Below are 25,425 nucleotides of genomic sequence, written 5' to 3' on the forward strand. Positions count from 1 at the left end.
ACATAAAATACGAACAGGAACAGAGCATAAATATCAGACACACTTGTTGCACGTCTCTGCGTGCCTTCTATACTGTGGACATATCAAGCAAACAGATTAAACTGCCAGAGTAACATTTATTTACCTGACTTTTTATTCCTGCTAAAATGACATGGGGATTCATTTTGGCCACAAACATTTCCTTAGACTTATTTCATGCCTATTAAATTATTGAACTTTTTTAACAAATGTACACTTCAGTTCTGGAAAGATGCATAAATGATGCATCTGGTGCTAAGGCGTTTACGACTAACCTGCGTCACCTCAATCCAATTCTCAAACAGAAGACTTTTTTTCCCCCCAACATTCCAACCAAATAACTAACTAGAGGCCAGAAAGTAGCACGATGCTCAAAGTCTAATAAAGCCCTGGGCTCATTTTCACAATGTGCATCCATGACTTTATCCTTTTGAGGCCACAAAATAATAATTCCTGTCTGGAAGATATTTGTTACTACAATATATTAATTAGCATTATTAGAAATAAGCACCATGTCACTTCAGAGGCCAAAACAATATAAACCTCTTTCACCTCTAACTGACACCCACCCAAATTTTCCCTCCACAACTCCACAGTTCCCAGCCACTAGCTGGCTTTCAGGATATGTCAGTTACTGTGAGGGAAGGTACCGAAGATGTAAGGATGTAGAAACCCAGTTTCATATGGAGATGACGTTCGGCTTTCTCGCATGAACAGTATGACATAACCGCAGAGAAATATGTTACTAATGAGGCATGTCCATGCTGATTCACTCCAATATGTTTTCATGGAAATTGTCATGAATATTTATTAGCGCCACCTGCAGCACTGGCACGCTCGTGACACACAGAGACTGCGAGGGTTTGCACAACTTTTCCAGACGTTGTGTTTGCATGAAATATGCAGAGTACTTAATGCTTGATGAAGACATTCACCCTGTATGTAAACACCAGGCGAGGTGAAATATAGACTCTCAAACATGTTTACATGCACAAACATGAATCACAGTACATCAGCAGAATGTAAGGCAATGGTAGTGCCTTTTTTGTTAAACATGATAAGACAAGATTTTAAGTGAGGATTAAGACTACATAAAGACTACATATGGCCTACATAAAGTCTATACAAAGACTACATAAGGTCTTCATAAAGTCTACACAAAGACTACATAAATTCTACATAGGTTAATTAGGTTATTTGGCAAGCAGATGCATCATTTAAGTCTACACTGTGATTTGACCTGGTGTCTTTAATGAAGCTATATCTAGACACAGTATTGTTTCACGTTTCACTTATTCGTGATGCTACAGTTATACTGTGACCTACATGAGTCAGGAACAAATCTGTGGGGGATCTGATGAAACTGAAAATCCACCTGTAACAATATGATTAATCACACACACGCACAGTGTGGCTCAGCAAACGACTGACGGAAAATACTAAAAACTAGTCTGAGACATGAAGAAACTCACGTTTCGAGCTGCATCCCGGTAACGTCTGTCTTTTGTGTGTGTGTGTGTGTGTGTGAGAAAGGGATCTCACTTAGAAACCTGAGGCAGTGGTGTGATTAATGCTGAGGGCTTCACATGAACACAGAGCGTTTTACTTTAGTAGTCACAATGTGAATAACAGTCTCTCATGCTAATTTAAAAAAAATATTTTCATCTCTGACATATTTTGAGCAAGAGAAAGAAGCATTTCAAGGGTGTGGGACACCTAAACCAACACGCTGTAATCCGGAAGGAATCTGCAATCTGTAAGAAATTTGACTGCGTTAGAAACAAATCTCACTCATTTCACATGTTGTTTGAGTTTAATAGCAAAGTTAAGCAAATAAAATACAATTTCCAACAATTCCATCATTTTTGGACCTTCAATCCATATGAGCAGAACACACACACACACACACACACACACACACACACACACACACACACACACCGTTCTGCTGAACAAAATATAAATATTTATCTCACATATTATAACTGATGTATAGAAACTGGAAATATTATAAACATAGTGTTTGACAAACACAATAAATATATTAGAACATAAAGAAATAACACCATATACAATATAAGGCCATAAGAAAAAGAAAAAAAAAACCTTCATCAGGACTTCAGGTGCACCGCAATTTTTCCTGCATCAGTTCAAATGTCGTCATCATACACAGCATTTCACCACCAGCACAAAAACAAACAGAAAAATTGCACACTCTGTGTGGGTTACTTATAAACATTCAATCACACTCTTAAAACTACACAAAACCCTCAGGCTGGGAGTCAGATTTAAAGTGTATGCTGATAACTGATAACTAACTCTGAAGTTTGCATACGTGTAATAAAAATAATTTGTTTATAGTGATGAATGAAGATCCACCAGAATCACACTTAAGTTGTGTGTTTGAAGAAACACAGATGTGCAGTGCACGATGTCTTGGTGATGTCTTCAGTCTTCAGACATTCGCACACGTATGCGAGTGTCGAGTGCAAACGAATGCATGACAAGCGAGCGTTCGTATCCCGTACACCCGCGTGTACGTGATTTCACCGACATCTGAAATGAGATTTCCTCAATTCTCAAACTGGAACGACGAGATAAACTGACTAATCCACACGACGGCTCGAATAATTCTTCAAGCATCCCGTGGTGCGTTATACGGCTCCAGCCCTTACAACTTTAATTCCTACTTGCAATTAGTGCTTGATGCACCAGACTGGTAGAGAAACATTCATTGTATATATCGTTAAATGCATTTAGAGACATTAAAAAGGAAAATTAAGCCCTGAAAGAAGTAGCGGAGATCTACGGTTGCTAAGCTAGCATGAAGCCTAGCATGTGACATGGAAATTAAACCAATACATTTCCAATAAGCTGTCAGCTAGATGGGATCGGCTAGTCGGAAATATCATCGAATACGCCAGTAATAAAAACAACAACAACAACAAAAACTTTGGATAAACAGCCTGTGACCTTTCAGAAAGCTTCGAGTGAGGAGTATTAGCCATTTTACTAGTCTAGAAATACTAGTCTGATATGGTTCATATGAATAAGGAGGCAGTCTGTAACATTCTTTGGACAGTATTTGGTCTAAATGATGTGCTGTTTTACTAATAAATTAGATTTTTAATAAAATAAAAATAAGAACAAAACAAGCACCTACTAGTGACGGTACTGTGTTGATAAACGGCTCTCGTGTTGATTACAGTTAGATAAAGAAATCGTTTCAGCGCCAAAGCGAACAGAGCAGCAGAAGAAGAGTCGTCTGTATCAAACCCCCTCATTGTGAAACTTTCTCTTCTACTGTTGTTGTATTTGGTAAAAATTTAGTGCTCCGAGTGAATACAAAAAAAAACAACAAGAACAGATTTATATATTATAAAGTAGGAGTCTATGTTTGGTTCATACAACCTTTGATCAGTTGTTCAGTATAGTTTGGTCTAAAGGCATATCACATGCGTTTTAATTAGAACTTGGGAAACACCCATGAGAGACTTGGTTTGCCTGTGTGTAAGGCAGCGTAGGACAGAGTGCAATTTTAGCAGCAGAGAAAACAACTGAGTTATGTGAGCCTCAAAGCTCAGGGGAACGCTCGACAGTGAGAATTTCAATGGACCTTATGTTCTGTTGTTTTTTACCCTCGGAGGAAGTGGTATTTAGGATGGTTACGGTTCAGTGTAGGGCTCTGGACAAGGCACTGTGGACTGGCCTTACGTTCTGGACATGTCGACCCGGCTGAGAGCGAGTGCCAGCTCCAGATCTTGCTGCTCCTGGAGGCGGAGCCTCCTCAGGCGATCCTCCTCCCTCTTACTCTCTCGCTTGGCCCACTCCAGCTGTTCGACTTCATTTCCGAACTAAAGGAGAGCGTGAGACAGAGAGAGGCTCGAATCGGACACAACAGAGAAACACAGTACACAAAACAATCTGATATGCATGCAAACATGCTAATGGATGGATTCATTGATGGATTTATTTTTACATATTTTCATATGTTCATATATTTTGATTCCAAAAATAGAATCGATCAGTTCAAAACAAAGAATTACTTTTGGATTTTTTATATTTATACCACAGCACTGTTGAATTCTTTAATCTGGTTTGTACGTGCAATCTAAGGCTAAATAGAAATGGATTAAAAATGTGCTCTTATCGAACAGAAAAAATCATCGATATTTGGTAATGAGATGACGAATATTTATGGAAGGAGTCTCCAGTGTTGGCGCTCTGTAAGAGCCTGTAACAGTCTTCAGGACAGAGGATTTTGTGCTTTGCAGATTCTCTGGATTGTGAAAAGGTGCAATTGCGTCTTATTAACACCAAAAGAGGAAAAAGGAGACTGGTAAGGAAACGACTGTTAATATTTGCCTTAACGTAAACGATAACCTTAAATGTAACTGGTTTAAAAAACAATGTTGTTTGCTACCAAATTTAACATTGGCAAACTGCTGTGATTTAAGAGAAAACAAAAAACACTTCAGTACATGCTGTTATTTGAAAATGATCAACGCCGGTGTGGTAACAGTGTTAACGTATCACACCACGCCAGCGCTGATGACTTTCCGACACCAGCACGACCTGTCAGGTTCTATTTCTTAGGATGTGTCTGATGGAGGTGTTTTATTTAAATAATGGAGACGCGATGCTTTTAGATGATCAAACATGCTCAGCTGTGCGATCAACCCAAACACAAACCCCGTGCAAAACAAACACTCGCTTCAATCTCATAACCTCACCCACAATTTTGGGCTGTCTTGAGTTTGAATGTAACTCATCTCACTGTTGTATCTCAGAATGAATGTGTTACTTTAATAATAGATAAACAGCGATTGTGTTAATACTCAGGCGATCGCGCTTCATTATAGTCAGAAGGTTCGCGCCATCCTTTCTGCGCCTTGACCGGCTAGAGGTTTTTACTCAAAAGCAGTGGAAGCAGTCGGGTGATGAGATCTCTGGAGCTCAGTTCTGTACCACAGATTTGAGAACCATTGATTTAATTTCCTTTAGTTTCACTTGACAGCCTTATAAATCACACCGAATTATAAATGAATCGTTTAAATGACATGTATAACTCGATTTAAATGAATAAATAAAAAAGTGTGATTACAATTTCTCACTGCACAAATGAATAACTATTGAAGTGACCAGTGAGAAATGTGAGCCACCTAAACCCGAACTCACAGCATTAACCTCGTCACAGTCTGTGTGTCGTTCATTTCACATATGCTTTAGTTTCCCAATCCACTCAACACAGTTATTAAGAGTTTACACTTGTACAGTATTTAAATGCATTACAACACACACACACATTTATATATATTTATATATATATAGAGAGAGAGAGATAGCTAGATATATATAATTTATTCAAAATGCAGTCTGCATGCTGCGAATGCGATTAAAGCTCACACGGCATTTTTCCCTGTGTGAACATGAAATCAATCTGTTTTTACATTTGACGTGAAGCGGATTTTGTGTGATCGTCGGGTGGAGTAGGTGCTCACTGTGGTTAACACTCAAACATACAGAAAGCCGGGTTGTGGTCACCAAACCCTTGTGCTGACTTACCTTCAAATGTTCAGGGCCTGGGAGAGAGACACATTACAACAGATCTAAAGCAATCAGGACTAAATTTAGGGAAAAAACAAACAAAACACCACCACACACAAGCTCATGTTAAACAGAAGGACACCAGAAACAGCAAAAAGAACACCACTTGCATTAGCAATGCACATGCAAGGGCTTCACACAGTACAATAACGGCATGCAAAAGCTGTAGCTAAGCATTAAAGTTACTAGTACAGTGTTTGACCAAATAATGTCGGCGTGTTTTAGACTTAGCTTCGCGGTGGAAGTACGGTCTATTACAGAATACAATCAGATCATTATTGTCAATAATAATAATAACCCTACAGCAGGTTTACCATGCAAAAACAGAGATAAAATAACTAGGGATTTAAATAACCAGTGTAGATTTCAAATCAGAAACCGTAATCAAACACAAGCTGCACTGTTAAACACAAAGACTTGGGGTTTGACACTTGGGTCAGGATGAGCGGTAGCTACTGCATTTCCTGTTTTCATTCTGAGGTTAAAAAGTCAAGCTCTCACAATCTAGAGGGCATAAAGTCTGTGTGCCAGGTACATCTATGATCTTTATATTATTATGTTTAAGATGCGTTAAAGCAAGCTTATGATCTTATTTCTTTATTCCAAACTGGGCTTAAAAAGGAAAACCCTGTAAAAAAAAAACATGTTTATATTGAAATCTTTATGAAGTGTGCAGTGACTAATTTGTTGGTTTGTTCCTGTTCCAGGTTTTGCTGCTAGCTCCTATAAACAAAAGAACATTATTAACATTGAGCTTATTTTTCTCCTTTTAATGAGGACTCCGACGTAGACGTTTTGATGTGATTCGTCCCGGCTTCTTCGCATAGCTGCATTGGGATCTGTATCGGAGTCTGTCTACGAGATGATCCGAGTTATGGAGTGGATAAATGATCTGTATTATTTCAGTAGAGATCAATCCTAACGGCTACGACGTCAGCAGGAGGTCGGACAGAATTGTGGGTCACGTAGGAAATGGTTAGCTAAATTGAAAACAGACTAAACTAAGAAGTATAAACAAAAGAGTTTGAATGTTAATTTGAATAATCAATAGATGAGATTTTAAATTGTAATGTTTCATTCAAAGTTCACCTGCTAGTCTTATGTTCACAGCCTACTGACAACTGAAAAATAAACGGATTCATGTGAATGACATCGCGCAGAAGGCAAGCAGACATGACAGACAGTTGGGTGCGTGGGTGAGGATAATACCAAATAATACAGAACGCTTAGGAGCAGCAGGGTGTACAGGTCTCGGAAACTGCTGGATATCCAGCTAAACATGAATGAACGGCTGATGGGGGCGGGGGGGAGGGGGCGGCATGCTGGGACTAGGGCTGTGACGCAAGACAAAATGACAACATGGCTGCAGCTTAGGATGAACAATATAAAAGAACACAGCACAACATAACAGAAAGCAGTACAACGGACACATATAGAGGACGTGCAGGCATGCCTGCTGGGACACTCAGCGCTGGCTAAGCTGGACACACCATCGACGGTTAACTGCTGTAGACTCGACTTACGGCTCTAAGGTCTGCAAGAGCAAGAGAGTCTGTTAAGGCGTTTCTACTGGACTGCGACGAGGAGAGAGAATCCTCGCGAGGCTTCGGAAAGCGGGAAACACCGTGCGTTTGTCTATGAGCGGCAACTCCTCTATGAGTTCCTGCTGAACCTGTGCCTAAAACGGTTCAGAGAGGACATCAGTTAGAAAATAAATCGGGAAAAAACACAAAATCACTGTTCATACCTTCTGTACGTCTACGTGACCCCTGAGCAACGAGCAGCAATGAGATCAGGCTGGGGACTTTTAAAGGGGTTGACTTGCGGTGTACCAAAACCAGAGCAACAGTTTCATTTCTGCAAATTCAAGCCACCTTTCAAAACCAATTACAACGCCCGTAAGCCGTTACAACAACTGTTGACAAACACAAATACAACACAAGATAGTTGAGCCATAGGCTGTGTAGTACACATACATGATCTTCTGGAGATTGCCTGCAGTCTGTAGATGCTCATGCATCAAAAACATTGCAGAGGGAAAAAAGAAAAAAGCTGCTGATGTGGTTTGAGAAAAATAAATGCATCCCTATCAACAATCACCCATGTGCCACACTGCGAGTGCAAAAGGTCACACAGCAGCTGCTCAGAGCAAGTGAGAGACTCGTTTTAGGCTTCCTCTGTTTTTCTCATGAGTGAGGCACAACGTGTAAGCAAAGGGAGGTATTTACTGAAAGTTGCAGAGGAAGCAGAACGCAGCAAGAGAGAGAAGTAAGCAGAAACTGGCAGGGGTGAATTTAGCCACCCATGTGAACCTCAGGTCACTTCACAACCTCTAAAGCTTTAATCTTTCTTCGCTTAATTTCTTAACACCCTTTATAGATAGACATTAAATCACTTTTCCCTTTATATTATTTGGTTGAGAGCGAAAGCTTACACACCCTTAAGGCAGGTTAAAGAACAGAATTGATCACAAATATATCACTAGTGGAAAAAAAGCTATGTGTAATATGACTTATGTAATGACTTGCATGGCCTGGACTCGGAGTTTCAAACTGCCTCCAGTTACTTTTGTACCAGTAGAGCTGCATTCGATCCTCCTCAATCTTTTTGTGCTATTTAAATTGTATATAATTTTATTTGTCCAAGTCTTGAAATTCATTAATTTACAAACAAATTGTAATACAGGTCTATAGTTTCCTTTATTTTCCTATCTGTAAAATACAGGGGATGCATCTTTTTTTTCTCTCTAGAAATAGCACAAACAAGAAGAATAGCAGGAGTACTACTAATAGTTCTAATAACAATATTAGTAGTAATAGAAGTAGAGTAGAAGTACTAGTACTTCAAATAGCACAAACAAAATAATAATATTATTTATTCATATTACTTAACAACATTAACAGATGAAGTAGAATTACTATCAGAAGCAACATCAGTTACATATAATAATGACACAGAGAATAACAGACATAACAGTATAGTGTTAGTACTAGCAGTAGTTATAATAGATGTAACATCAACAGTCCTAATAGAAACAGTAGTTGTACTAGGTTTACTAATAGTAGTAGGAAAGGTTGCAGCTGAAAAAATAAATGCTGTTAAGAAGAATAATGATAATTAGTATTAGATTTATTAGTAGTAAAAGCAGCAATATTGTTATTATTATTATTAGTAGTAGTAGTATAGGTGTTGCTACTAGTAGTGCAATAATAGTAGTAGTAGTATCACGAGGAGGCGAGGCAAACCACAAAACAGAGAAGTAGATGTTTTTACTCAAATTTGCATAGCAAACCAAAAGCAGAGTGAACATGCTGGCATAGACCCTTTTAGCCAGTTGTGGGAACCTCTCACTTTATGCTTCTCTGAAGGGTGTGAAGTGTGTACGGCGGTCAAATTCTTACACAAACTCTCACATACACTATCTCTCTCTCATGCTTGATCTCTACATTTCCTCTGCTAAGTGATATGAGCAACGCTGCAGCACCCCGCCCATGTCTACAATGACAACAGAAAAACAACTCGACCTGGTACCGTACGCACATAAACAGCACGGCAGGGTGTGTAAACAACACACGAGTGAAAGGTCAAATCAATTGTTCTTCTGCGTACATTACCGAGTGCCAGAAATGAAAGTGAACACGTGTAGTGTCCAAGCGATGGACAGTGAAATAAATCCAACACATATGGTATTGAGTTCACCTGTGTATGCATAGTAAGCAGTATAGAATTGGGAGCTTTTAATTTACAGTACAGGCCAAAAAGCTTGGGCCCCTCTAATATTAGTGTATTTTACTTGGTTTCACTTCACTGAAGGTTTTGACGAGGATGACGTTTCTAATCGCGTTCTGAACTCTGCAAAGTTTATTTCTATTTCTTTTATCCAACACCTGATTTCACCAAAACAATTGTGTGTATTACAAGAAGACAAACATGACTTTATATCTGCAGCCCCTCCAGGAAATCTAACCCCTCTACCTAGTTTGACATCCTTGGGGGTTTTTTATGGCCATAACAAACAAAGCTGAAGGTCATAAGATCAAACTGGCAAAGAAAAAAAAAGGAAAAAAAAAAAAGAAAAAAAAAAAAACAAAACAAGCAACGGTGTAGCAAACATGGTTTTTGTGGTTCATTGGATTCTGCACCAACAACCAAGAGGATGCCAGTTCAAACCCCGGGTGTGGCATCAAAGACCATGCTGACTCAGAATGAAAATGCCTTTGCTTTTCCTCATACCGATGTTCTGCTACACTCAAATGATTATTAGTGAGCTGAAAGAAAATTAAAATTTAAAAAGTGGGCTATTAACTAAAGACCCTGGTCTATATCATGGCCTGTGTGTCCTGTTGTCTAGTGTTAACGGCTACCTACAGAGTACAGGTAGAGTACAGGCAACCACACACTACACCTTCCTTCAGCCTATTGCATGGATGCTATATACATCTACACTCGTCTTGAAAAGCAGAAGTGTGGGGGGAAAATACCACAGCCGATCGAGATGCTATGCTCTGCTGACTACTGCGCTAATTCTAGTGGCAGATGTAGGTCAATGAACCTGAGTGAGAACCAAATAAATGTTTAATAAATGTTTGGAGATTATGATTTTAGATCCATAGTTTATTTGATAACACGTTTACACGGATATACACGGGAGCGTGGCTTGAGTTGCAAGATGAAATACAGAGAGCAGAGAAATCAGAGCAGAATGATTGCAGCTACAACTGAAACCTTGGTTAAAAAGAGCAACTGCTCCACGAGACTAAAAGGACATAATACTTCAGCAATGCCTCCAGGTGCTATTAAACAGCTAGCTGCAGCAAATTAAAAACTAAAACTGCTGGTTGAATCATAAACGAAGCACGTATTTGCGAGTCTTATACGACGGACGGTATCTTGATGAGACATTTTTACGGACATCGAAAGACATGGAATAAACGCGACGTCTCGTGGCACACGGGGAAGTTAAGACGTTCGACACAAACTAATTATGTCACATGACTAACAGCTTTGATGCATATGAACACAGCTAGACATCTTTGAATGGGTGTGTATACAATAAACACACCACATAGTGTGTTTCAAATAAAGGGGATCAAATAAATGTGGGTTAACTGGATACATCACACACACACACATAAATAACACTCACCATATGGAGGTGGTGCTGGTCTGGCTGGTACAGGTTTTTTGGGTGGAGGTAGGGGGTAGGTGGGTTTTCGGCCTATAGCGTGCCCACTGGATCCCTTTAACAATAACACAGATGATTTAAACCGATAAACGGGTCTCAACTTCATCAGCAAACAAAACAATATGCACTGTGTGAGGATGCTATAGAACATGCCAGAGAGCTAAGCCTTAAGGTTACGCTTAGTTAAAAATTCCCTGAATTATCTTCTTAATCATCTCGTGATTCTAGGTAAAGGCATAAATAAGCGATTATGAACAGATGATAGATAACAAGCGCCACGTAAACTACTGGTGGTGCAAAATGTTCTTGTGCTTTCCTGTGGTCTGATTACTGAATAGGCCGTTTCACCGCTGACCTCCTTCCTACCTTTGACATATTTCCAAAGTCGGCAAAGCCATCGTTCCCGCCAAAGGTGTCCGTTGGAGCAAAGGGATCTATGTTAGAAGGGAAAAGGTAGAGTAGGGGGAAAAAAAGAGAGCATTAGAAAGACAGACGTGATGCATTTTATTCATTCTCACACAGAGGTATGTTTTTGCTATTTTCTCTCCACTACGGAAACACACACTCCATCAGGTCAGCAGCGGCGTCACGAACACTCCGGGAGCCTCGTGTTTATTTTAGGCACGTGGCTTTACTGTGGCCGCACTGTTTCGTTTTCCATGACTTCTCCTGAAAAGCCTGCTTTCAGTTCCCCTGTGCGATGCTTATGACGTATGTCTTTAATTAACTGATTACAGAGTTAAGTGGAGGCGGTGTTCGATGGACTGTGGCAAACAGCCCTTATCATCTACTGCTACAGAACGCAGTTTATAACTTCATGAACAAACCAGTAAACAGAGAGTAAGGAAACAGAAAACAGAAAGAAAAAAAAAACTCTCCTCTCCACAATGTGCTGCTTGTGTTGGTGACCACAGAATTGGCCTTCAGCTAAGCGATATTAGAAGTGGAAACCCCTGTGTGTTTATTCCATGCATTCTACCCAGGACCAGTAATAATGCAGCACACACAAGCCAGTATTCATACAAAAGTTGTACAGGGCTGTGTTTTTCATAAATTAATCCCATTTCCTCGGTGAGAAAATAGAAATAGTGCGTAGCTGTTCGACGACATCTATGGCGTGCGAAAGAGAGCGTAAGCAATCGGGGCTGCTGAAAAGTGTCAGTGTTCCTCGAGAGATTTCCTGCAGTAACATGTTAGTGGCGCGCTCTGTTTGGCCACAAAGCAAAGTTTGTTTAGGCAGCACTATTTTAAGAACAGCTGGAGGTTTTTTTTTTATGCAGGTCTGAAGCTCTATAAATAGCTTTTACACCACAGGAAAATCTGAAGTGCTACGAATTAAAAGAAATTCTGAAACTCACTTTGTGTGAACTTGATGACTCCTTCTTGTGGAAAGTGCGCCGTTACTATATTAGCTACACCTGAATCGCATGCTGTAAAATTCCAGTAATGGAGAATTCCCTAATCTGATTGGCTAGAAGGTGCCGATTATTTAATCTGGCTGTGATTCAACTGACGGGTTTATATTAATGCCCTTGTTCTTGTACATAATCGTTTCCATAGCAAAGTTTTTGGGGTTTTTTTCACTAAGGAGATATTATTTCATATTTATGGAAGGAGTCTCTAGTTTGAAGGAGTTTCCAAACTTCTTTCTGAGCTTCTCTTTTGAAAGACAAGCTGCGTTTCTTATTACGTTAGAGAAAGAGATAAGAGAGAGAGAAAAGGAGAAGCTGGTGATGGTATGACGTTTTATATTTGCCGCAAAGTTCCAATAAATTTGCGATAACAGCACACCTCGTCATGTTTCTGCCTTTGCATAATGTATATTAGTGTCATTACATCCGAACTAATATGGTGTGGTTATAAGTTGGTCAAGTAGCTCAAGTGTGTGGGTAAACCTAAGAGGAAGATTGTGGTGTGCGTGTATGGGCTACATTATGAAACACTAAGGCTTTTATCTAGCATCTTCAATACCCAGAAAGCCCTGAAGCTTCCCCTTATGGACAGTTCTGCAGACCTTTCCTGAGATGGTGCAGATGCCTGACAATGAACTTGAAGCTGGAACATTTAGGTTTCCTCACCAGAAACAGATAAATAAACAAAAAAACCCTGCTAAACAGCATTAAAAAACCATTAGCTATTTCTTGTGCAACAGTGTGCCGTTGTGTAATTTTTTTGGTCTCTAAAATGGTACACAGATTTTAAGATTTTTTTTTTGCTGCTTTCTAGTTAACACAATTTAAAAACAATTAATCGAGCGTTTCATTTTTAGCACAGCAATGGATCACGTTGTACAAAGGCATCTTTGTGCGCTATGACGATGACATAGTCGGCTTTACTGTCATCACTGTTACCGTTCCAACCATCTCTGAAGTTAGTGGAAAACTAACAAGAACCCAGGATCTGTGGGCTTGTGCCAGGTCTTGTCTTTGCTAATGTGGTAATGTGCAGTGGAAAAATTCGGTGTTACGTCTGTGTGACTCGTTCGGGGAGATGTGTGGCCTGATTAAGCAAGAGAGAAGCTCTGAACGAGCAGTAAAAATACAGTACCTGAGTCTTTAAACTTAGGAGAACCGACAGATGCGAGGTTCCGTTGCCTTCCAAAAGGAGTGGCCTGGAGCATATGAAAGAAACGGAGAGAGAGAAAATAAAGAAAGAGCAAAGAAAGACAAAGATATAGAGAGAGTATTTTTTCATGGTTTAGAGAGTACAGTGAGGTGATGGTGCTTCCCCTGAGGAGTTCCTCTTTCTCTAAGTAACCTCAAATGCAAAATAAATCCTTCACTGTGAACATTGAAGTCCATGTTGTGTTTCTGTTAATCTATTTTTATTTTTAGCTTATTCGATCATGGGAGTGTCAGACTTTAATAAGTCTTTACACTTATTCTCTATTTACTACATTTAATTTAGGGAATAATTTAGTCGAATATGAAGGCAGTTGTTGGGACAGTCGACGATCGTTCACTGAGTAATGCTTGAGGATAAACCAACACAAGAACAGCTCTTAATGGCTTTAATAATAATAATAAATGTACATTTCTGCTTCATTTACTGACTTTTACAATAAATCAGCATTAGCTATTAAACAACTACAGCAATTTTAATGGCGTACATGTTAGTGAAGATGTTTTTATCTCATTGTTTTAATTTTACTAAACAGTGAACCGACATGTCATAGCTGTGACCCATTACAAACCGCTCCGGCCCGTAAACACATCCCCAAACATGAGCTTGAGAGGACACTCACGTTTACGGTGCTGGTGGGACTGCTGAAGCGATCCGAGCTGCTGAAAGGGTCTCTGAACGGGTCGCTCTGTTTAAAGGGATCTCCTCCGAATGGGTCAGCTAGAGTAGAAAAACATCTTTAGGTATAAAATAATGTCTTCAATACAGACAATGTCTTCAATGTCATCTTTTCATCCCTGTCGTCTTATGTAGCTCTTCAATGTTGCTTCAACTGCCATCTAAGTGTGTTAGGTCAGGCAAATCATTCTATTATTTATTTATTATTAATTCCCCCCTATTTATTATTATCATTATTATATTATTTTTTTTTTATTTACACTCTTATTATTATTATTATTTCCCCCCTATTTATTATTATTATTATTTATTTTTTATATAATTTTTTATTTATTTATTTACCTACTATTTATTAATCTTATTATTTATTTTTTCCCCCCTTATCAGGGGTCGTCTTCACCAGATGTAAGGAATGAAACACTAAAAGGGTGCGATCTTGCACCTGGATGAAAAAAACAGCACATTCTGAAATGGTTTATTTTCTGTTATACTGTATATGTGTCTCCTCACATAAAATAATCAGTTTAGTATTAGGCTTAAATTGAAGGGGATGTCTGTGGTACAATCCCTGTGACATAGAGGTTACTCGAATCAGTGTTAACGTATAAGAACTGCCGTGTTAATGTAGACCTGTGATTTGCCTCACACTAACAGCACGCTGGTCAGAGCTGCTGCGATATAATACCTTTTAACACACAAACCACAGTGCACACATTCTGTTATTCATCTGAAACTTTAAAACAGCACAAACCTGCAGCTTTGGGGTTCTATCTGACTTTAACACTCTACTCACACTATGAACTATAGTTTCAGTTACCACTGTACATCACAGCACCTTTACTGAAGGGGTCGCTTTTGAAGGGGTCCTCGGTCTGAAAGGGATCCACGCTGTAGTTCTGAGCGCCGTTGTTATTAAACATGGCCAGCCTCGACTTGAAGGAGGAAGAGTCCTGAAACAGACGCACCGTTCAGAGACGCTGTTTGCTGCCTTGCTCAGCCTTGGGGGGAAAATATTATCAACGTAACCAGTAACCAGAAGGAGGAGAGTTTAACGGCGTCACAAACGAAGCCCTCATCTACTCATTTCCTGCTCGGGAGAGGGGACAGCTCATGAAGGTGACGTCAGAGGAAACGGGCTTCCATGGAAGTCGTTTTGACAGTGAGTGGCATGGAGCACATACAAAGAGTGAGTTATGGCAGGATGAGAAACACTTCTCTAGCTCTATTTTCGGGAACATAACTCATGTGCAAATAAAAGGCATACGGTTGGCACGCGGTATATTTATGGAAACTTTGTGACAAATAATGTGGTTTTTTTTTAGACGTCTGTGCTGTTTACGAATGACATGAAATGTGATGGGTGTAAGAGTCTCTCAGGTGCAGCCGCATTGCACGGGAGTTTTAGCAGTTCTGTATTGCCAATAACTCATAATGCCGAGTCAGTAATATTTTATATATATAATATTTTAACAACTAATATTTTAGTTGTTCTTTACAAAATAGTCAGCGAGCATAAGTTCATATATTAAGCATAATATTTAGCTAGTGCATGTTTTAGATTACGTGCATACTGAAAGAAGGTTCCTGTATGTCTTCAGCAGCAGTAGATGTAGAGGGGACTTTGGGGATTGAAAGTGTTGAAAATCTGACACAAATCACAAAATTTATCAAGTCTGTAAAAAAGCTTTTAAAAAGTCTAACCACTGTGCTGCTGAGTCCTGAGCCTTCTTCAGCAAGGAGCTGGTCGATTTCAGCCAAACTGATTACGCTGCCATTGAGAACTTTGTCATAGTGTTCGATTGTCTTATTCAGCTCCTTCTGGTTCTCTTGGATCTGCGAGATTTCTTCCCGTACCTATGTGAAGATGAAGATAAACAAATAGATTAAACTGGACCTTCACACGAAATCAAAGAAACTGCTGACGTTACACAGAAGTTTTTAACAGTGTCTGTCCTCTGTGTGTGTGTGTGTGTGTGTGTGTGTGTGTGTTGCCTCTAACCTCATCCATCTCATTTTGAGAGGTTCTGAGCAGTTTCAAGATGCTCTCTAGCTTGGCTTTTCCTGCACTCAGGCTCTCCTCCAGCTGCTTCTCCTCCTGTTCCAGGCAGTACAAGTCCGTCTTGGTCCTGTTCACCTCCTTCTCCTGTGTATGCTGAGTTGTCTCCTGAGATATGATCTGTGTCTGCAAAGAGGAGATCTGTGCGCACACACACACGCACACACAAACCTGATCAATGATGGTGCATTTTTATCCTTAACCCTCAGGCTCTTCCTCACTTTTTCCTCAATCTATAATCTCTATTTTGCTCTCAACAAATCTTTATTTCTGACTCTCAATTACTATAACAATTACTATATGTCTGTCTCTATCACTTATTCACATTGGTCTTTCTCTCTTTTTCTGCCTCTCTACTGCCATCTATCTTTTGTCACTTTCGCTCTCTCTCGCTTTCGCTCTCTCTCGCTTTCGCTCTCTCTCCCTTTCGCTCTCTCTCCCTTTCGCTCTCTCTCCCTTTCGCTCTCTCTCCCTTTCGCTCTCTCTCCCTTTCGCTCTCTCTCCCTTTCGCTCTCTCTCCCTTTCGCTCTCTCTCCCTTTCGCTCTCTCTCCCTCTCTCACCTTGCTGCTCTCCTCCTGGACCTTGATCTTGGCCTCGTTCACTTTGCTCTCCAGTTTGCTCCTCTGCTGCTCCATCTCCTGTAGTCTGTTCTGAGCACCAAATGTCTGTCGCTCCAGGTCTTTCATACTGCTGTTCTCTTGCTCCAAATCCACTTGCATGCCCTGTAAAAAAAACACACACACGCACACACTTTTTTTTACTCTGTCTGTAATAAAACAGGAGGCTTTTTTCCTTCTAAGAAAACACAGAAACTTTTCACAACAAGTTCCAGGTGTGTGGTTTTGGTACACAATCTTGTTTTGTACTGAAAGTACTATATGTACTTGAGAGTAAGACAGCATAAGTGGACAAGCACTCATAGAGACCAGCACACGTTTGACGGAAAATGTCCAAGTGCCTTAAATTCTGTTTGGAATCTGGTCTCGTTGAAAGTTCAATGACAAATGCTCTCATAGTGAAGCAGATAAAGTTATGTGCTGTTAAGTAATAGATGATTTCTGTCAGTCTGAGCCTTACATGAAGGTCGCTGTTCTTCAGACGAAGGGCCTCCTCCTTCTGCCTGATCTCTTGTTCAATGCTGCGCTTCTCACTACTCAAGTATAAATAAACAGACAGTTAAGAGCAATATTCTACATACTTGCAGAACAAACTGAATAGACACAAACGTATTGAAAGCCACGAGCCGTTATGTTTCGCAGTCGTTTCTTTTTCTTTATCATAAAACACCAAAAATAACCTCTGTAAAGCTGAAAGAAACTGACTAACTCTTTTATGTGAAGAAGAATTTGTAGTGACGACCACTTTCGCCAACATAGCAAGTATCAGACCTACTGCTGAGCAGACTAAAAAGAAACTTCTCAGCAGATCCGAATGACTCGTCTACACCCACCTTAAGTGGGTATGGACTTAGATTAAGCTCACATCATCGCATTAGAATCATACATCCATAAATCTTATTTATATATTAGAATATTTGTTCGGTGTATCCAGAAGATCCTGATTATTATTATGCCACTTATTAAAAAGTCTCACCTCTGAAGATGTGCGATTTCCTGGCTAATGTCGTCAAGTTCTTTGTTTCCTGTCAACTCCACTGGCACCACTGAACTAATAACCTCCTAAAAAAGATAAAGCAACTAAGCAAAGCACAGTGGCTGCCCACGTTTATGCTTAATAACAACCCATTACAGAGAGAGGTGTACAAAAGATGATGATAATCTGTTGCAGTGCATGTAAGTAAACACTAGATGTCAGTAGAGAATTTATTTAAAAAAAAAAAAAAGTTAATCACTTACTCTGGACATATTCGACAGTCCGGTCAATTCAAAACTGACTCCTGAGGAGATTTCTGATGAGTTTGCCTAAGGATCAAAAAAATGGAAGAACAAAGAGAGAGCAGAAAGAATAAAAGGAAGAGGGTCAAAAAAGAAATATGATATTACAGATTAATTTACAGATTAAGCAACAAAAACTAATTCATGAAACTTCTCAAATCTCTGACCAAGAAAAGGAAGATCTGATTCTAAACTTGGCCTGATGTGTGTGTATTAAATACACACCACCGATCTGTACATGTCCTTGATAAAAGATTTTATTTCTATCTATGTATTGTGTGTACCACTGTTAATAGACATATTGGACTAAATCAACACATACACAATCATCACACATACCAGATCAGTGGTAACGTGTTAGATCCAAACACTTCTGTTCTCTTTCACACACGCACAGACACACACGCACAGACACACACGCACAGACACACACGCACAGACACACACGCACAGACACACACGCACAGACACACGCTCAGACACACGCTCAGACACACGCTCAGACACACGCATTTTGACTGCCTCAGTAAAACGTTGTTCTGTAACCAGCCACTAGAGGGCATCAAAGACATTGATGCCTCAGTATTATCCTGAAAGCGCTGGTGTAGCTGCAGGTCTTCATTTCAAGCATGACCACTGACAGCTATACTAGCCTTCTGCAGATAATACTGGACACCTTTAGTTAATGCTGTGCACTCACGGTAGAAGCAGCAGAGCTCCTCTCTGAAGGAGGAATCATATCAGGGCTCAGGGTCTGAGGAGGCTCAACACCTTTAACTTTCTGCTGAATAAGATGCATGGCCAGACAGAACTGCTCTTTGGTCAATTTGCCCACACTTTTGGTGTCTGCTAGTGACCTACAGAAACGAAGTAAACGAGAGAAAGACAGGGAGAACGTTAATTTAATGCAGCACAGGTCTGAATCTTTTGGATTGAAACAGACTTCGAAAGCTTCATTCTATAAAAACGAACGATCATTTATTCACCATCGTGCTTTGGCAGTACATCATGTGCAACGCCGGACAGTGTTGCTATTTAATGTTTCTTATGCAGCAGTGCTATTGAATTCACAACATAAAGTCGTATCAGGACGTCTTCAGGACAGAGGAGTTTGCACTTGGTTTTAAAAAGGAGACGCTGGTATGGGAAGGTTTTAAAATGCTTTGAAATAAAAGGAATAAAACATTTCAGGATGTGCTGTTAATAAGAGCACCAACAGGGTGGTAACAGTAACATGTACCACTCCACTGCTGATTATTTTCCGATAACAGTATGCCCCATAATGCTCTACTCCATACACAACCCATACAGAAACTGAAATCCGCTGTGTGTCAGCATCTTTACCAGATATGGGCCAGGACACTCTGGGGCAGCCCTGAGTTTATAAAGATGTCCTTAACTTCGCCTCCTCCAACCATACCGTCGAAATCAGAGTCAGCTAGCTCGAAGATTTCCTCATACTGCTCTCGGTCGTCCTGAGGCACCACCCAGTTTGCTGAAACAGGCTACAACACACACACACACACACACATATACACACATACACACATATACACATAAACACACACACACACACACACACACACACACACACACACACACACACACACAAAGAAACGATTTTCCAAATTCAGTCTAAAAACGCACACATTTATCATATAATTATAACAATTTAAAGAATGATAAATAAACCGATAAAAATGTCATTCCTCAACATATCACTGCAGACAGGTACAAGAGAAAAGTCCAGAAAAGGATAAGACTAAAGGTGTAATACACACAAGGCATGGCATGATGACATGAACACAAAAGGAAGAGGGTATCAGATCATGCTCAGAATGTTGACAAACCAGTTTCACTAGCACAGATTCAATGCTAAAAACAGCACCTACAGGTTTGAAACATAAACCTTTGACACAAACGTTCCAGTTAAAAAGAGAATCTGACCAAGTGAAGGTCCTGGAGGTTATTTTTTTTTTTTTACATGATTAGGTTTACTTCGTTCTTTTTCCAAAGACACGCAGTATACTGAAGGCGACATTTGGCTTGCCATAAAGCATATCTTAAATCTTTATCCAAAGAGACTGTTAATGTTCATGCAGGTTTGGGCTGACATTTGATACAGTGTCCTGACTGGGTGGGAATGTTTGTCTTCTCTGGGTGGTAACGTTTGTATAACCATCAAACTACCATTTATTAACACTATTACGGCTCCTTGTTTATTTTACGAGCTGGGAATCATTTTCACTCCACGTGGAACATCATTCCTTTCACATTTAAAGGTATACTCAGCAATTCTGGTCAAAGTTGGCTAGAGTTAGACCTTCTGAAACCTAAAATTCAAACAAATATCGTCCCTCCCTACAGCAATAATGCCTGGGTGCTGTTCCAATGGGATGTCCCATTGTCCTGACTGGCTGAAAGCTGGCAGTCCACATCATTTGTAGGATTGTTTTGTGTTTGGAGCAACTCGCAAGAGCTCCTAATATAACAGTTTATTCGAAAGATTTTGTTATTATTATCAACGTGTGTGTGTGTGTGTGTGTGTGTACCAGCTGTGGTGCAGGACTGAGACTAGGACTTGGGCTGTGGCTCCTAAAGGAGTTTGAAGGTGAGAGGTTGGAAGTGATGGTCAGAGGGCTCTTGGAGAGAGGCACCGTGGGTCGAAGGTTTTCCTTAAGACGGAAAGGACTGGAGGGCAGAACGGGCACAGAGCCGACCAGAGCAGCTGCACTCTTCTTCCTCTTGGATGGAGGGATCATGGAAGTCGGTAAGATGGAAGGAACAGGTTCTTTCTCTCGGGCTCGGTAGACCAAATGCATAGCCTGAGCAGAGAAGTAAACACTCAATAAATCTCCTCAAATACAAAATATACCAATAAATATCAGTTTGAAAGAAGTTTTTAGATACTGTACTATGTTTGTATCATAAACCTTGCAACTGATTTATAAACAGTTTATAAATGCACCAGGTTTTTTTCTGTTTGTTCTTTGTAATGACATTTTCCTACATATCTATCACACAGATCATGATGTAATAACGTACTTATACCTCATATTTTTAACTCACCACTGCAAACTCTTCTTTATCCAAATGTCCATCTTTATCAATGTCACTGAGATCCCAGATCTGACAAAAGAACACAAAACATGCAAAGAAAGCATTTTACTGAACCCTCCGAATAAACATTAACCTCTAAAAGACATGCTATTATTTCATGTTAATACACAACACCTATAATGTAGCTGTAAACACTAATAAACTGTGTTTAAACCACAACGCCGGTGTATTCTCGAATGTGATTGGTCAGTAGCTGCTGATTACTTTTCTCGGTCATGACATTGATAAATTACAAATAGTAATCGGTGGTGGCATTATTTCTGCGGTACAAGAGGAATAAAACACTTTGGGGTGTGACATTATTGGAAAATAAATCGTTTTCAGAAAACTGCAAGCCTCATTGTATAATTCTCTTTAAATAACATACCTTCCCGAGCACATCGAGTGGCAGGTTGGAATTGATGAGGACAGGTTTGACTTTATCTCCTGACAGAAGCCCATTGATGGGCAAGAGACTCTCAAATATGCTGTCATACTTAGCTTTTTCATCAAACTAGAGTTGAGTGCGAGCGAGACAGAGAGAGAGAGAGAGAGAAAGAGTGTAAGCACATTTCTAATCAAGCAGAGTGGCACAAATTTAAGACAACATGAAGAAGACAATGTAATTAATAACAATTTAGTTTGTGTTAGGTGTTCCGGTGTTCAGGCCAAACAGTGTGTGTTTTTAGACTGGCGTAGTAAATAAAAGGAAAAACATTGAATAGTTTTTTTTATCCTCAGAACAGTTTGCAATGTTCCAGTAAGACGTATGGGGGCACAAACTTTTGCACTCAACACTTCCACCAATGAAACCTAGATTTTACGTTTTAACCGATCTCTAACGTTGAACTTCTCACCTTCATTGCCCATGTGGAGTCACCGAAAGATGTTGGTATGAGAGAAGGGCTGCCTGTGTCTCTCTACACAAACAGAAAAGAACATTTCCTTTAGTTTACTTCAGATTTACTTTCAGTTATTCGTGTATTATGAAACATCTTCAGTTACATTATTCTCCAATTTGCCATAAAGGTTTAAGGAATGCTTACGAATTTAGGAGCAGGAACTGACACAGTCTGGCTCAGGCAGGCCAGACCGACATCACCACCACACTGTGCTGAAGCCACGAGCCTTAGTGCAATAAAGAAGCCCTAAAGAACAGGAAAAAGAAAAATTCTAATATTAGAAACACCAGTGTAGCAGCTGCAACATAGATTAAGCAGAGTTAAATTAAATATAAATCGTTGTGGAATATGGGTTGGTTAAACAGTTAATGTAGTGTAGCATAATAACAATGAAAAATAATAGATTCTTTTATACATGAAAATGCAAACAACCGCCCACCGCATGTCTAATCTCACATGAAACAACAGAATCATTTACCCGCTTGTCCAAGTAGCCCTTTCCCTCTGGGTCTGACAAATCCCAGATCTGAAATAACAATTTACGAGAAAGATTAATCAGACTATGATATCAAAAAACAAAATTAAGCAGAAAAGAAAACAGGAAAACACAACATGCAGTGCTGTTACAGTGCTGTTACAGTGCTGTTACAGTGCTGTTACAGTGCTGTTAAATGAATCATTATGTCAGCTATAAACAATCGTTTCCTCACAAGTCTGTCTTTTTGTTTTTTTCCCTCAAAGTTAAATTGCCCAAAACTGCAGCTTGTTACTAAGAAAATTTCTCTGTCCTTGAAGTTACCTCTGAGAACCACTGACACTGAAGACTCCTTATTTTAGTACACGTTGTGTTAGAACATGCACGTTAATTTAAATCTGTGACAGCATTTTGACAGCACTGTAGTATACATATTTAACAGTACATACATCTCCATAACATGAACCGGTCGTTAGTTTTGACAATGCAGAGCTAGAGTATCATACCTTCCCCAGAGTACTGTCTGAAAGTCCTGACCGCTTCAAAAACTGAGCGGCTTCAGCTGCACCAACTTTGCCCATGTTTCCTGGGTCCACCTGCGCAAACATATACAAACAACAACCAAATAAAAAACAGGTCTCAGTCTGAGAAAACCCTTCACATTGCACATTTCCCCAAGCCACAAAAAAAAAAATATATATATATACATATATATATATATATATATAAAAACGGCTCATAGTGGTGTGCGAGTGATACCACTTTACCTGTCTGTAGAAGGTTTCATATGCTGGGTTTCCATTTGATATCTAAAAAAATACAGAAATTGAATAATAAGCAATACTGTTTAGAATAACGTTGTATATTATGGTGAAGAAGAATCTCTGTGTAGTGGTTAAAATAATAGAAAAATCAAAATATAAAAATAAAAAGACAAGAAAACTTTAGCATATTAATAAAAACAAACGAGACTAAATCTGTCATATAGGTTCTACATTACTAAAGCGCAGCACCACCACATTCAAGCAAGGATCTTAACCCTTTACGCTTCAGTGGGAGTCGAATCACGAATAACCCAAAAACCTAGGACATAGTCTAGGAAAAAAGTCTAGGACATAGATCAAATCTTCCCAATGGCCCAAGCAAATCATTTAATTTCTCCTGTAGTACTGCGTTATTGTCGCTGCGTCTCCTTTCCGCCCGATTTGTTCTTCTGCGCCAAGCTTTGTGCACTTGCGTCATCTCCTCCTGGTGTAAACGGTTCTACGTGGATAGTGTAAAGATGTGCATTTCCCTAAAACCTCTTGGTTGAGTAGATAATCTCATATTCTGTATATATATATAAATTCTATACAACCACTGCTGTAATAATTCATCCATTCATTTTCTACCGCTTATCCGAACTACCTCGGGTCACGGGGAGCCTCAGGCTTCATCGGGCATCAAGGCAGGATACACACTGGACGGAGTGCCAACCCATCGCAGGGCACGCACACACACACAAAATCACACACTACGGACAATTTTCCAGAGATGCCAATCAATCACACACTACGGACAATTTTCCAGAGATGCCAATCAACCTACCATGCATGTCTTTGGACCGGGGGAGGAAACCGGAGTACCCGGAGGAAACCCCTGAGGCACGGGGAGAACATGCAAACTCCACACACACAAGGCGGAGGTGGGAATCGAACCCCCAACCCTGGAGGTGTGAGGCGAACGTGCTAAACACTAAGCCACTGTGCCCCCCCCAATGCTGTAATTATAAACATTATAAATTCCCATCATAGAAGACTCAGAATCTCATAGTAACTTTATACTCTGACTTCACAGAACAGTTTTTATTGTGAACAGAATCTCAGACTGTTTTGTCTCTGTAACCTCTGGCTTTAACAGTAAGCTCGTGGTGAACAGAATACAACTAAATCTGCTTCTTCTTAAGAGATTGAATGTGTGTCAATTGTATATGAAGGTTTATAAGGTTATATATATATATATACATATTTATATAAAGAGACACAAGACACCTGTCTATGAGACACGGTTGTTTTTTCACAGCTACAAACGAAGACGGATATATTACAAGTTTCCAAACAAACAAACACGAGTTTCTAAGCAACATTATCATACATATACTTGATATAATACATGGAAAGTGCTGCACTTCGCTTTGGGTTTGTAAACGTCTCAGTGTCGGAGGTTTTTTTGTGTCTCCACCTCAACAACAACAGTCGCTTTAGCTACAATTAGCTTCCTATTATCATTTTTACTCACAAACCTGAAGTCAATTTCACTTTCCACGACCGCAAAGAAGCCCCTTTGGGGGTGAGTACGGTTAGTTTATGGTTAGTTAAAAGTCATTAAGTGTTTAAAAGCTGAAGCGTAATGGTAAAAACAAATCAAATTAAACTTTAAAGGCAGAGTTACCTGAGTCAGTGACATGAGCGCCGCCATGTTTCCGGCTTCTGGACGCTCGCGCGTGCACGGCTCTGTAACTCTGCCTCGTGAACGCGCACGAAAAAATTTACATATGGGGAAACTTTTTGGTATCAGAGATTTTTTTAATCCCTTCCAACAACAATAATAATGTTTGTGCAAGTCTTCTAGTGAAACCCAGGAGAAATGGAAAAGCTTAAATGTTTGCCATATTTTTGTTCAAATATTTGCATCATTTCTTGACTTTCCAGTTTAACATCAACTCTGTTAACCTACAAACACCATTCATTTAAATCATTTATATTATTATTATTATAAAAACATGTATATGGTGTTGAAAAAACAATGCAACAAAATTAATGCATTTGTTTGTTTGTTTGTTTGTTTATTGGGAATGCTAATAAGTATTTAGATACATAGATCAAGGGAGGAATCTCTAGAAATAAAC

The 25,425-nt window shown here is 39.6% G+C and overlaps 1 protein-coding gene across 7 annotated transcripts; it reads right to left on the bottom strand.

Moving 5' to 3' along the window:
• Nucleotides 1-1,812: 1,812 nt before the first annotated feature.
• eps15l1b (epidermal growth factor receptor pathway substrate 15-like 1b) lies at nt 1,813-25,040 on the bottom strand. Of its 7 annotated transcripts, XM_060869172.1 has the most exons (25): nt 24,969-25,031; nt 23,306-23,347; nt 23,045-23,134; nt 22,542-22,589; nt 22,208-22,309; nt 22,019-22,081; nt 21,550-21,675; nt 21,132-21,191; nt 20,615-20,887; nt 19,407-19,567; nt 18,763-18,919; nt 18,024-18,089; nt 17,761-17,846; nt 17,245-17,317; nt 16,728-16,889; nt 16,110-16,307; nt 15,812-15,964; nt 14,946-15,060; nt 14,055-14,152; nt 13,358-13,421; nt 11,177-11,244; nt 10,772-10,865; nt 7,149-7,303; nt 5,584-5,600; nt 3,744-3,872 (listed from the first exon to the last, which is right to left on the bottom strand). In XM_060869172.1, the coding sequence occupies exons 1-24, from the start codon at nt 24,993-24,995 to the stop codon at nt 5,586-5,588; spliced, it is 2,496 nt and encodes an 831-aa protein (XP_060725155.1). In that variant the 5' UTR covers nt 24,996-25,031; the 3' UTR covers nt 3,744-3,872; nt 5,584-5,585. The 7 variants fall into 7 exon arrangements, with proteins under 7 accessions (XP_060725139.1, XP_060725162.1, XP_060725147.1 ...); XM_060869156.1 differs by lacking the exon at nt 5,584-5,600 and having other exon boundaries at nt 1,813-3,872; nt 24,969-25,040; XM_060869179.1 differs by lacking the exon at nt 7,149-7,303 and having other exon boundaries at nt 1,813-3,872.
• Nucleotides 25,041-25,425: the final 385 nt, after the last annotated feature.

Source organism: Tachysurus vachellii, chromosome 1 (assembly GCF_030014155.1).
Source record: "Tachysurus vachellii isolate PV-2020 chromosome 1, HZAU_Pvac_v1, whole genome shotgun sequence".
NCBI lineage: Eukaryota > Metazoa > Chordata > Actinopteri > Siluriformes > Bagridae > Tachysurus > Tachysurus vachellii.